At 37.2% G+C, this 12,446-nt stretch overlaps 4 protein-coding genes across 6 annotated transcripts; 2 read left to right on the forward strand and 2 right to left on the reverse strand.

Annotated features, from left to right (window-relative positions):
* Window positions 1–706: 706 nt before the first annotated feature.
* Window positions 707–5,479, reverse strand: LOC112714945 (RHOMBOID-like protein 10, chloroplastic). 2 transcript variants are annotated; one of them, XM_025766643.3, is made up of 10 exons: window positions 4,347–5,479; window positions 3,360–4,252; window positions 2,590–2,846; window positions 2,335–2,389; window positions 2,177–2,257; window positions 1,992–2,088; window positions 1,841–1,908; window positions 1,605–1,703; window positions 1,178–1,219; window positions 707–992 (listed from the first exon to the last, which is right to left on the reverse strand). In XM_025766643.3, exons 2-10 carry the CDS (start codon window positions 3,516–3,518, stop codon window positions 837–839), a joined length of 1,014 nt encoding a protein of 337 aa, XP_025622428.1. In that variant the 5' UTR covers window positions 3,519–4,252; window positions 4,347–5,479; the 3' UTR covers window positions 707–836. The 2 variants fall into 2 exon arrangements, with proteins under 2 accessions (XP_025622428.1, XP_025622429.1); XM_025766644.3 differs by lacking the exon at window positions 4,347–5,479 and having other exon boundaries at window positions 2,590–2,810; window positions 3,360–3,741.
* On the reverse strand, window positions 3,958–5,259 carry LOC112714948 (E3 ubiquitin-protein ligase RING1). Its single transcript, XM_072204064.1, has 3 exons — window positions 4,347–5,259; window positions 4,109–4,164; window positions 3,958–3,978 (listed from the first exon to the last, which is right to left on the reverse strand). Exons 1-3 carry the CDS (start codon window positions 5,257–5,259, stop codon window positions 3,958–3,960), a joined length of 990 nt encoding a protein of 329 aa, XP_072060165.1.
* A 169-nt stretch (window positions 5,480–5,648) lies between the features above and the next one.
* Window positions 5,649–9,344, forward strand: LOC112714946 (uncharacterized). 2 transcript variants are annotated; one of them, XM_025766646.3, is made up of 8 exons: window positions 5,649–6,286; window positions 6,743–6,907; window positions 7,026–7,118; window positions 7,197–7,312; window positions 7,871–7,969; window positions 8,063–8,368; window positions 8,492–8,656; window positions 8,765–9,344. In XM_025766646.3, exons 1-8 carry the CDS (start codon window positions 5,939–5,941, stop codon window positions 9,054–9,056), a joined length of 1,584 nt encoding a protein of 527 aa, XP_025622431.1. In that variant the 5' UTR covers window positions 5,649–5,938; the 3' UTR covers window positions 9,057–9,344. The 2 variants fall into 2 exon arrangements, with proteins under 2 accessions (XP_025622431.1, XP_025622430.1); XM_025766645.3 differs by having other exon boundaries at window positions 5,677–6,286; window positions 8,489–8,656.
* A 372-nt stretch (window positions 9,345–9,716) lies between these two features.
* On the forward strand, window positions 9,717–11,101 carry LOC112714949 (fatty acid elongase 3-like). Its single transcript, XM_025766648.3, has one exon. It carries the CDS (start codon window positions 10,006–10,008, stop codon window positions 10,828–10,830), a length of 825 nt encoding a protein of 274 aa, XP_025622433.1. The 5' UTR covers window positions 9,717–10,005; the 3' UTR covers window positions 10,831–11,101.
* Window positions 11,102–12,446: the final 1,345 nt, after the last annotated feature.

Raw genomic sequence — 12,446 nt, forward strand, 5'->3', positions numbered from 1 at the left:
GATACGACATTCATCTGACATTCGTCCGACATACGTGTCTGTTGGGTCCAACCGTATTTTAATAAAAAATAAAAAAATTTTCGCCGGACACACTTAGACACACCTAAATACTATCATGTGTCAGCGTATCCAGTCTTATTGTTAACATATATTCTTGAAATAAATTTAGATATTGTATATATTATTATTTATTAAAACAAAAAGATATTTTAAATAGTTAATATAATTAAAATAAGACATTAAAAATAATAAAAAATTAATTTATATTTCAATATCAATAAATATCAAAATATCATTACGACTAAAAAAATATTTTATATTTTATATGTATACGTATCCCAATATCTTATAAGATTTTAAAATTCGCGTGTCAGCGTATTCCGTGTCGTGTCGTGTCCGTATCAGTGTCCGTGTATCATAGATGAGTGCTAAATTATTTAAGAAAATAAAACTTATAAGATGCAGTTTTTGCAATAATGTATGCTAATGTCTAAATGTAATTCGAGAAAAGGTTTACTTTGCCCTTTCTAGGATCAACATTTCAAAACCACCCAAAAAAAAAAAACTGAAGTCATCAATTTAATTTATAATTAAATTTTATAGGCAAGTAATAAATTATAAACATGTAAAAAAGTTAAGATGAAGAGTCTACAGAAATGTGATTTTTATTTTGAAAAGCAAAATTAGTATCAATAAAAATAAGATATAAAAGCATGAAAAAAAAATAATTTAAAGGAAATATGTAAAATACAATCAATCATTACAAATAACCAGAAATTGACAATTTGTTCTTTTAATTATAGGTTCTCATTCTAAGCACCAACATTGAAATGATCTTATTTCCATTGCTTAGGTACTCTCTTATTCTTGAAGAGTTTATACAATGGAGCACTATCAGTGAAGAGCCTTCTTCCATCCCATGATGTAGATTCATGTTTCCATGCAGGTCCAATAAGCCATGATGCAGCAACTCCACCAATTAACCCTCCTAACTGAAATAGAACATGTCAAAAAGTAGCATTAGCAAGGGTAAAAGAAACTAATTTTTGTATGGCCAACAACTGTGCTACCTAACTAAAGAAACTAAAAATCTGAAGGTACTTGAAAAAGGTTCATTGGTTGATTAACTATAAATTGCGGGATAAAAAAATGAGATATAAATCGGTGCAATACTTACATGTCCCCAATTGTCAATGCCCTTGGATAATATCCCAATGAGCTGCATCAGAAATGTGCGTCACCATTAGAACACAAAAGACCAGAAACATAAGTTACAGGCTTACAACAACCTCCCAATAAATCATAGAGTGATGATACAAGTCAATAGAAGAATAAGGTTCCCTAAGTCAGTAAAATTGCATGGAAAAAATCTCTCTCCCCAACACAAGCATATAAGTATATTACATATTTAAGCAAGTACATGTACATTCATGCATAAAAATCTGACCAAATATTAATGTCAGAGCAACAATTTAGCAGAATCAGAATTCAGAAGTGATCTGAGCATCTTAGCTCAGAACGAGAAAGCAGACGCTATCTGAAGATGAGTGATAATACAATCGAGAAGGATTAAATGAAAAGACACAGGGAAAGAAGACCCTTACCATATTGAGTGCAATTACATGTGCTATGTGCAGCAAATCTTCTTTACCACCTCCTACGATGTCCTTGTGCCTCAAGACAAACACTGCAACTGACCCAACCTGAATCGTGTAGCTAATTAGGAGATAGGTAAAAATAAAATTATAGCTTCAATTGTGGTTATCTATGTGTACAGCAGTAGAATAACAAGAAGGAAGTAGAGTGAATTTGCGACCAATATAATATTTAAAGAACTTACTAGTCCAAAAATTGCCCCGGATGCACCGACTGCAGGCATTCTGCAGAACCAATAACTCATAGCTGAACCTGATTTTCTAGAAATTGAGGAATCAGAATATTTGGAGGTAAGCAATTTCATCGGCTATTGTAGAGAGAATATAAACCGTTACTTGCAATTGCAGAGGCAAAGTATACTGCAAGAAATCTTTTAGGACCACTGAAGATCTCCACGGTAGGACCAACTGAGTTTAACGAATAACAATTGATCTGAAGAGAGTATGCAGTAAGTTTAATAAATGAACAAATGGGCTGTAACAAAACAAACTTCAAATAATTAAATTATATTTGACCCGACCAGGAGATGTCCAACGTTTGCATGCAGAAAGGAAGATGTGGCGAGTCTCCAAAATTGTCCTTTGTCAATCAGACTGTTTATCTAGTAACATACACACCGGACATGTAATACCTTACACAAAATTTAGGATGTTTTCATATTCTTAATTGCAACCTTACCTTCGCTCCCCATAACAAAAGCTTGCCTTGGGTTGCAAGTTGTACAATATAAAATCTGTGCAAGTAATAATTAAAATAATAAGATATCTACAAAGTATGACGATTTGCAGAAACACCAAGTTACTAACACTGTCTAATAAACTAGCAAACTATGAATTAAAGAACAAAAGAAATAAAATTATGCATTGTTACAACTTACAGCTATATGCACACAACAATGTAAAAGAAAATTCATGGGAATATGGTAATACTCACAAGACATTAGCAGCAAGGAGAATGTTTGTCCATTTCCTTCCATTAAATGGATTGTTTCCAGACATCTTGGAGTTAGACATCCCACCATTTCCAAAGTGTGCTCCATGTCCTCCCCCATTAAAGAAAGAGAAACTAGTTGAACATGTGGAATTCAAATCATTGTTTGAAAGTTGAAGAAAATTTAGTCCTTTGAGTTTAAGGGAACTTTGGCACCATTTATCCTTCAATTTAAACAGTTGATCAAGAGAAGTGAGTTTCTGTTCAAGAAGAAAAACACTAGAGTCATCAGGGTATGCTACCACAACATCAAAAGAAGATTGAGAAGCCACAAGAGGTTGCTCATTTTCATTAAGGCTGCTTTTGGTAGCTTGGATAGGACATTAATACAAAGAAAGAGATGCAAAATATAGCTCAATTCAGTATTTGTGTCTTGTCTCAGTTTCCAAAAGTAGCACTAAGGTACCAAAATAATAGACAAAACCAAACAAGGATCCATTATATTGGTACATTTCAACCACTATAGTAGCCTATGAGTCTATGACCTCTTTATCCTAAACGTATAATCAGCATAAGGAACTGGGACCCCGTGATTATTCTAATTTCTAAACGAAATTCACCGAAAAGCAACATTTTTCAAACAGTATGACACTTATGACCTCAATTTCAGCAGGTTCCCATGATAAAAATGAAGTAATTACAAATTCTTCAGAGAAATCGAACAAAAACGCTGCGTAATTTGTTGCAAAAGTAAAAGAATAAGTTAAGAAGACCTTGAAACAGGAGTGAAGAAGGGCGTCAAGGCGGAGATGGTGGTTGGAGCAGTGGCGGAGAAGGTGGCCGGCGGCGGCGGTGGCGATGAGATCAAGTGGGTAAGGAGCTGCCTTGCAAACTGGCGACAGGAAAAGCTGAGGACCATTCACTCCTACCATTCTCTTTCCCACGCTCGTTTCTTACTTTTCTCTTTCTCTCATTTTCTCTTCTTTTTTCTTTTTATTTTTCTTTCTCTTTTTCGAAATTCACAGTTGTCTCAGAAATCTTCTTACGAAGAGAATATAAAAACAAAGTACATGCAATAAAATAAAATAAAAGAGAGACACAAAAATAAAACCAACTAAAAGTACTAGTATGAAATTACAACTTTACAATATTAGTAAGTTTTGAAAATATTTGTGCGCATGAATTGAATACACAAAAATAAGAAAATTAAATACTTTTCTTTTTGTCTTCTCAATTATTATTATTATTATTATTATTATTATTATTATTATTATTATTATTATTATTATTATTATTATATGGTTAATTCATCATTTATTTAATTCGGAAAAATTAAACAACTTGAATGATGATGATGATGCACTGCTCAAATTATTCAGCAAGGGAATTTCCCTAAACACAGTAAATGACGTTCACATAGCGATTAATATGCACAGAGGAAGTTATAAAATGATATATACAGTAAATAATAAAAAAACAATTAATAATAATAATAATAATAATAATAATAATAATAATAAACCAGGATGCAGGAGAAGTACTCTCGTTTGAAGTCTTCATCATCGTCATCATCAGAATCTTTCATAATAATCTAATTAATTAATAAATACTATGCACCTTTGAGGCTATAAGATGAACAATTCTCTCCACCAAGAGCTAATAGTACCTGCATGGAATATACAGTCCAAAGAAAAGCTTAATCAGTTAGGTTCATTAACGAGAGTTTGATTATTGTTATGTTAATTAATTAATTAATTTACCTCCATCATCATGAGCAGGAGCATTGTTATCTTGGTGATTAGAGTAATGTCTGTGAGTCCAATAATCCAAGATAGCACGAAGGGGGCTACTGATCGAAGCAATTTGTCTCAAAATCCAGTTGAAGCTAATAAAACTCTGCTGCTCATTATTATTAATATTATGATTATGATTATTATTCTGATTCTCACTCGCCGCAACAGGAGGAAGCTCATAGCGGCAGACAGGGCAGGTATTATGGATGCGCAGCCATGGCAGAATGCAATCGCAATGGTAGAAATGCTTGCACGGCAACTCCCTCACTTCTCCATCTACCTCAAATTCATCTTTGCATATTGCACAGTTCGGATCACTAGCCAATTGTTCTCGCGCCAGCCTCACCACCGGCAACGCTGCGATGGCCGAAGACGAAGCCGGAGGCGGGCCCGGCCGGTTGTTATTATTCTCGACCAAATTTTGAATGAATTCATCAATCGGATCGCTGTTATTGTTGGCTTGCGGTTGCGGCTGCAGCGGTGGAGGCATAAGTCTCTGTGGACCGTTGTTATTTGGCCTCACGAATCTGAGAGTAATCCAAGCTCGTGGATCTTGTTGATTTTCTAGTGTTTCTTCTTCTTGTCCTTCCCATCGGTTATGATTGTGTTGAGGTGGATGGAGAATGAGAGCGAGGCCATTCAATAGCTGAGAAGCTGGTGAAGGTTCCAAATTGTTGTTGTTGGTGAAGAGAAACCTTGTTGGCCTTGTTATGTCAAGCTCGTAACGGAGTCTATTGAAGCAATAAGGGCAGAGAGAACCGTTTGGATAGGTAGCAGGTATTCTCACTGTTCGTTGGCAGTTAAGGCACCAGAAACAGTGGAAACTTCTTGTTCTTCGGACTCCATTCACGATCACTCGAGGACGCCCTGTTAAGGACATGTATGTATGCAAGCAAAATCGAGAATGGGGGAAGAACCAGAACCAATAATAAGGTAGACCTATTTACATGTATATATAGGTGAAGGAAAAGTTAGATTGGTGCCATAAGAAAGGGATTCCTTTGATGATGATGATGGTTTTTGATTTCGTTCATCTATGTCTATGGGTTTTAGTTTTTGTAGCTGGCTTGCTTTACTTGAGAAGGACACAAACTCTGTGTGCTCTTCACAAGCAAGGAAAATGATTTATTGCTTTGCATGCATGTTTTACATTACCAAATTATTGGTTCTTCTGATAACAACCTTCAATGGGAAGAAAAGACTCGGCTAATTAAACTACTGATAAGGATTCTTTCATTTTATTTTATTGGCCCAGCCTGATAAAACTATATACACAATATTTTTTGGGGAATGAGGCGGCTGAGTCGACCCGGCGAGTGAACTCAGCTGGTTAGAGTAGAATGAATTGACTTGGCCTTTGGGATTGGGTTGTTGGCTTGTTGGGTCTCAAGTGTCCAGAGTGGGCTATCTACACCCTCAGCACCCCATCCCCTCTCTCTTTCTCTTTCGCTTTCTCTCTCTACTAACTTTCTAGAGAGAGACGCCCTCTCCTCACTCATGAACATTTTCTAACCAAAATCCAATCACAATTTTCTGTCCATCCAAACGCACCACCAACAATGTCTCACGCGGTGTTTCACACGGCGCAAATCATGCCTATGAACTCACATGTCAACGCCAACACCTTGTCCTCTAAACCCTCCCTTCCGCCTCTTCCCTTTATCCACCACCGCCGTCGCCGCTTCCTGCCGATTAGGGCCTCGGCGTCCCCCGCCGAGGTGGACAGCGACTCCGTCTCTATGCTAGAGCGCTGCTTTGCGGCTCCCGCGGCTTCGAATTCTTCGTCTCCTTCTTCCTCGGCTTCGTTGGGTCCGGTTATGAAGGGGCAGTACGGTTCCCTTGGCGCCGTGACGCTTGAGAAATCCAAGCTTGACACGACGCAAAAGCAAACCAAGTCGAGCCCTGAGGTTTGTGCTTTTTCTTTGTTTCTCTTGCAACGGAAAATTAGGGTTGAATTCGAAACACTTCTTGTTCGGTTTTGGATAGTTGAAACGGAAAGTAGAAGGAAATCAATAAAAGAATGCTTAGCTATGCTGTTTCTCTATTTACAGTGCTATTTCAGCTACGTAGTTGTGTCTTCTACGTGCTTATAAGGAAGGAAACTAATATATGTACTTAAGCAGCTTCAGAATTCAACACACTGATGATAGAAGCGTCATTTCTGTGTTTTCTTTCTTCCCTTTTTTCCAGTTAACTATTTTATTTATAGTGTCTTGTTATTAGCTTTAACGTCTTACTCATGAGTGGTGTCTGATAGTTATGTGGTGGATGTGGGCTGTGGTTTAACGAGTGAGTCTTTGTGCTGTTATTTGCAAGTTAGTATCTGCGAATTCATTTTTTATTTTTTTATTTTCCTTCGGCAGCTAGATGTTGGGGGAGGTAGTGGAGGTATTGGAAAGAAAATCAATCATGGTGGTGGTGACGGAGGCGATGATGATGGTGATGATGATGATTACTTTGATGACTTTGATGATGGTGATGAGGGAGATGAAGGCGGATTGTTTAGGAGACGAATACTTCTTGAAGAGGTTAGAAATCTCATTTGTGCTATCTAAGAGTGTTTTCTGGCAATAACAAATCTTTTTAAGAGTCTGTCCTCATTTTAGAATATATGCAAAACCTGTAATGTCTTTCTCCTTGTTGCAGCTATTTGATCGTAAATTTGTGGATGCTGTGTTAAATGAATGGCAAAAGACGATTATGGATTTGCCTGCTGGGTTTCGGCAGGCTTATGAATTGGTATTATGCTTTTCAGGTTATGTTTAGACTATGAAGTATAGGTCTATATGCAGGAACTGACAAAAATTTTAATTTTAGGGATTGGTTAGCTCAGCTCAAATGGTAAAATTCCTTGCAATCAATGCCAGGCCAACCACTAGTAGGTTTATTTCACGAGCACTACCACAAGGAATATCAAGGGCTTTCATTGGCAGGTAATCTCAGCTATGGCCTCTTGGAACAAACAAAACTCCTCCCCCCCCCCCCCCCCCACACACACACAAAAAAAAAACCCAGAAAAACAAAACTTTTCTGTATATACAATACAATTGTATATGTGCAATTAATTTTCATGCTGCTGGATTGTTAGTTTTACTTCTTTTGGAATTTTCTTTACAATAAGCTAGAAAATATATGAAAGAAAGTCCTCTGATAAAAACCTTAGTATATTTACAATTTTACATGGGATTTGAAGGTAAGGTTAGGTTTTCGATCAACTAAAAGAAGTACAAACCTTTGTTTTTTCTCCCTCCTGAAAGAACAAGAAGGCTATATTTCTGTGCTAGTGGGGTTAAGTGGTCTATTAGGTATCTAATTTTCGAATTCAGGTGATGTACATGTGGGAGCATGAAATATATGTCCTCTCATGTCGCTAGTAAAACTCAGAAATCATGTTTATCTTCAATGTGCTGCTAATTTATGAAATGGAAATTAATTTGTTGAACTTCCTTTATAAGCTGTATAGCCTGATATATCAATGATGTACTGTGCAGGTTGCTTGCAGATCCTGCATTCATGTATAGGTTTCTATTAGAGGAAGCTGCTACAATAGGTTGCTCAGTGTGGTGGGAACTTAAAAATCGGAAGGATAGGTGTGTTTGTTATCTTAAAATGATTTGAAGGTTTATCTGTATTCTCATCAATGAATTGAAGTGATAATGGTTAAATTTAATTTGACTCTCTAGGATAAAGCAGGAGTGGGATCTTGCACTAATCAATGTGCTGACAGTAGCAGCATGCAATGCAGTAGTTGTTTGGTCGCTTGCTCCTTGTCGATCATATGGCAATACATTTAAATTTGATCTACAAAATACATTGCAGAAGCTTCCAAACAACATATTTGAAAAGAGCTATCCACTAAGGGAATTTGACTTGCAAAAGAGAATCCAATGCTTTTTGTTCAAGGCTGCTGAGTTGTGCATGGTTGGTTTAAGCACTGGTGCAGTACAGGGTGCCTTGTCTAACTCTCTGGCCCGGAAAAAGGAGGGAAGGTATGCAGGGTTGAAGCCCACCTTATTTTCATCAGCTTCAGAAATGAGTTTTACTTGTAACTGATAAAATTATGAGTGTTAAATGCTAATTTTATCTTTTGATGTGTTGTGCCTGAATAGCAGGTTATCTGTGACAGTCCCAAGTGTGAGCAGCAATGCACTTGGTTATGGTGCTTTTCTTGGAATCTATGCTAATCTGAGATATCAACTTCTATGTGGATTTGATAGAGCAATGGTTAGCCATTTTGATGTCATTGGAGTCGCACTGTTCTTCAGCACAGCCTTGAGGTGTGCTTTTCCCCCCATTGAGTTATTCATCTCTCCAATACCAGTTTACCATGTGGTCATTATGTACTTATTCATGAATATGGCCTTTCTCCTCTGAATTTTATGCAGGGTCATGAACGTTCAATTAGGAGAAACTTCCAGGCGAGCCTGGCTTGGAGTGGAGGCAGATCCGCTTGCTCAGTCGGATGAACTTTTGAAGAAAGTTTACAGCAGGCCTTCCGAAAATGTAGAAAAACAGTCCTCAAGATGGTTTATATCTAAGAATGCACTTGTTTCAGGCCTTGGACTACTGGGCATCAAACAAGAGAATGCAGGTTCTGTTGGTGATGGACAATCGTCAGCCCCTAAAGCTCGAAGAAAAAGGATTGTACGGAAGAAGGTTGCTGCAGGAACAGCTTAGTTTCTTCAAATGTAAACGTAGGCATTATCCAATTTTGCTGTTTGTCATTGTTAGCTACTGCTCGGGTGTCCCTGCGGTTTCAGGCTCTGCATACTCTGGAACCTGGAGGGGTTTGAGTGTGACTAGTGGCCCCAAATTTTTCATCACGCTAAAGCTTGAGGGGGTTTTATTGTTTTCAAATTTTTTTCCCGGATTTTTATATCCATATTGTGTTTCCTATCCGAAACTTGTAGTAATATTTTGAATCTCAAATAAAGTAGAGCTAGTTCTTTTCCCCTTTGATCGAAACACTTCCGTTCAATCGTTCAACCATACAGCTTCAATTGATATTTCATATTTCAAGAGTAGAGCTCTTATGTTTCAGTAAACAAGTGTCAAGTAATACCAGCTTAGATAAATAAATGCATAGAAATGTCGGTGATAAAACATAGCTGAGCATATAAAGTTCCGTCTTCTTTTTTTATTATTATTGTTTTTTTCCTTTTTATCATCATTCCTAAGTCCAATTTGAATATTAGATGGTGCAGGTAAAGTGTAATGAAAATTGGTAAATTCGAAGTGTAATTACACAAGGGAATGAAAAGCGTGTGCAGCAGTGGCAGGTAGGCGAGAATTTATATTTGTATCAATTTTACGTTTATGAGTAAATATATATTTTTTATGATATGAATTTTTTTTAATCTTTTTCTACTTTTTATTCATTAATTGTAATATAAAAACAATTATAATGCATAAAATATGTACAAAAGATGAGAAGAATATATACATAACATTCCTCTCGCTTGAAGTATAGTTGGGGCGGTTTTACAATTAAAAAAAAAGATCTATTAAGTAGCAACAGCCAAGTGAATTAGTAACGCAATCCATCACATCCTCCAAAACCCCACTTATCCAAAGCCACACATTGCGAACCAGTTGAAAGGAAGGTGAGGCATCTCAATCGGTATTCATGGGTATGAATATGACGGCGAACTTCATGATCTCCGGCCTACAATACTGGCTAGTTAACCACCCAACCATCCTCAACTTCCAATGGGACCCACCTCAAACCCCGTTCTCCTCCACCATGTTCCTGTCGGCGGCAGTTCTATCCTACCTATCCCTGATCCTCATCCTCTCCGTCCTCCCTCTTCCGCCACTCTCCCCGAATCTCTTAAAGCCACTCACGGCATTCCACAATCTCAGCCTCCTCATCCTCTCCCTCGCCATGTCCCTTGGCTGCGCCCTCACCACACTCTCCCACACCCCTCACCTCAACTGGGCCATCTGCTTCCCTCCAAACACCAGGCCCAATGGGCCTCTCTTCTTTTGGGCCTACGTCTTCTACCTCTCCAAGATCCTCGAGTTCCTGGACACGCTCTTCATCGTTCTCTCCCGCTCCTTCGCGCGCCTCACGTTCCTCCACGTGTACCACCACGCCACCGTGCTCGTCATGTGCTACCTCTGGCTCCAAACTTCGCAGTCTCTGTTCCCGGTGGCGCTCGTGACCAACGCCTCCGTGCATGTGCTCATGTACGGCTACTACTTCCTCAGCGGGCTAGGGATCCGACCGCGGTGGAAGCGCGCCGTGACGGATTGCCAGATCGTGCAGTTCGTGTTCAGCTTCGCCGTCTCAGGTTTGATGCTGTACCAGCACTTCTACGGGTCCGGTTGCTCCGGGATCTGGGGTTGGTGCTTCAATGCGGTTTTCAATGCTTCTCTTTTAGCCCTGTTCGTTGACTTTCATCTCAAGAGTTATGCTAAGAACAAGAACAAGAAGATTAAACACTCATAATCACTTACCAATTTGAGTTGATTTAGTGATTCGCTAATTAGTTCGATTAAACCGTATCAGAAATTCGAATCTTACTTTATGTATGCATCAAATTCTTGAAGTTTTGATGCGCGAGGCATTAGCCATTCACCAGTTGACACTAAAAAGAACACTCATAATAACTATTTTTTCATTTCCATTTTCATTCTTGAAACAACATTGTTTATTTTTTGTGGTAATTGTTGATCACAAATTAATCCTATCAATAAGACTAGTCATTAATTAATGCATATTTCTAATGCTCAAATTTTGAATTGTTGTACATCCCTTTCATATACAGAATGAAAGCCGCACCTACCTTCTGCATGGCAAGCAAATAAGCATGAAACTAACTTAAATGTAACGTGTGGTTGGCTTATGGGTAAATAACTTAGATATATCTACCCTATACCCGCTTATAAATAATAAAAACAATTCCGCTATGTTACCATATGGTAACGTATTTCTACCAACTTTTGTCATCTTTGTTTATGATTGTATTTAATGAGAGTGTTTTTATAGATGTGTTTAATAAAAATATTTTTTTTATAATAGTGTCTAATAAAAATATCTTTATATATGTATTTTTTAAATGTATTTTTTTATACATATGTTTAAAATATAATAATTAATTATTATTCACAATAAATCCACAAATAGTATATTGATCCTTATACTTTTCCTAATAAAAAATGAACGAGTATGTTGGGCCTATGCCGTACAAATTGCCACTTTGTGTAAATAGTACAAATATTTATATCAACTTTGTTCATTGGACAAAATTTGTGGACTCCATCATCATCTCTACTCACTTGACTCATTCACTATTAATATTCAATACACATGCTTCCGGTTCTTTTAGAAAAACATTTAAGTTGATCATTATGCACAACTACTCATCATTTTACACTTAATAATACATGAACTTTAACCAGAGCTAGCTATATTCAAATGATGAGTCCTTATTAATTAGGTATATGTCCTGCAACATTATTAGTGAAACTAGCTTGGAGAAACCGTAGGGGACTAGGGACCCAAGACTGAAAATCAAGGATCACCCAACCTCATAAACGTTGCATTTTTTGTTTTGTAGTTTTGTACAAGATGCTTCATATACAACCTCTGTCGGTACCTAAGTTTTAAATACCTCTAACTAATTGCTAATCATGACTAATGTTATTTAATTATATTATAGTCTATAGTATATAGTATATATCCACTTTAATCATTTGTGTATTTTTATGTACAAATTAAAGAGAGATTGTGTGTCCAACTACTATTATACATACTTATTATTACCTGTGACCTCTGCAGATAGAAGAACGCACCCAACGCAGTTAGTTGGTGTTGATAACTAAATGAAAAGCCATTCAATTTTCTTTCTCTGAACCCTGATAGAGATTATAAATCGACAAATGGACAGGTGTAACTAGATTTTCTCCCATAACTGAGTGTATCGCATAACCATTGAACGCTGCACAAGTGTGCAATGTATATCATTAATAATGGTTGAGATAAAAAAGAGATATATGTATCCCTGTTAAGTGTTAACCAATCACCACTCTCATTATTTCTATATATACCTTGTTTGTTTTTCT

This window comes from Arachis hypogaea, chromosome 10 (assembly GCF_003086295.3).
Source record: "Arachis hypogaea cultivar Tifrunner chromosome 10, arahy.Tifrunner.gnm2.J5K5, whole genome shotgun sequence".
In the NCBI taxonomy this organism is placed as follows: Eukaryota; Viridiplantae; Streptophyta; class Magnoliopsida; order Fabales; family Fabaceae; genus Arachis; species Arachis hypogaea.

Bases quoted from the DNA above. Each gene is read 5' to 3' on its own strand.
- LOC112714946 (XM_025766645.3), top strand. From the start codon at position 5,939: ATGTCTCACGCGGTGTTTCACACGGCGCAAATCATGCCTATGAACTCA. The intron at 6,908-7,025 runs GTTAGAAATCTC...TCCTTGTTGCAG, and splicing joins GACGAATACTTCTTGAAGAG to CTATTTGATCGTAAATTTGT. The intron at 7,313-7,870 runs GTAATCTCAGCT...TGTACTGTGCAG, and splicing joins TCAAGGGCTTTCATTGGCAG to GTTGCTTGCAGATCCTGCAT.
- LOC112714945 (XM_025766643.3), bottom strand. From the start codon at position 3,518: ATGGTAGGAGTGAATGGTCCTCAGCTTTTCCTGTCGCCAGTTTGCAAG. The intron at 1,704-1,840 runs GTAAGTTCTTTA...TACACGATTCAG, and splicing joins CCGGGGCAATTTTTGGACTA to GTTGGGTCAGTTGCAGTGTT. The intron at 1,220-1,604 runs GTAAGGGTCTTC...TTTCTGATGCAG, and splicing joins ATGTAATTGCACTCAATATG to CTCATTGGGATATTATCCAA.
- LOC112714949 (XM_025766648.3), top strand. From the start codon at position 10,006: ATGGGTATGAATATGACGGCGAACTTCATGATCTCCGGCCTACAATAC.
- LOC112714948 (XM_072204064.1), bottom strand. From the start codon at position 5,259: ATGTCCTTAACAGGGCGTCCTCGAGTGATCGTGAATGGAGTCCGAAGA. The intron at 4,165-4,346 runs GTAAATTAATTA...TTATTATGAAAG, and splicing joins TCCTGCTCATGATGATGGAG to ATTCTGATGATGACGATGAT. The intron at 3,979-4,108 runs GTTTATTATTAT...TACTGTGTTTAG, and splicing joins AGTACTTCTCCTGCATCCTG to GGAAATTCCCTTGCTGAATA.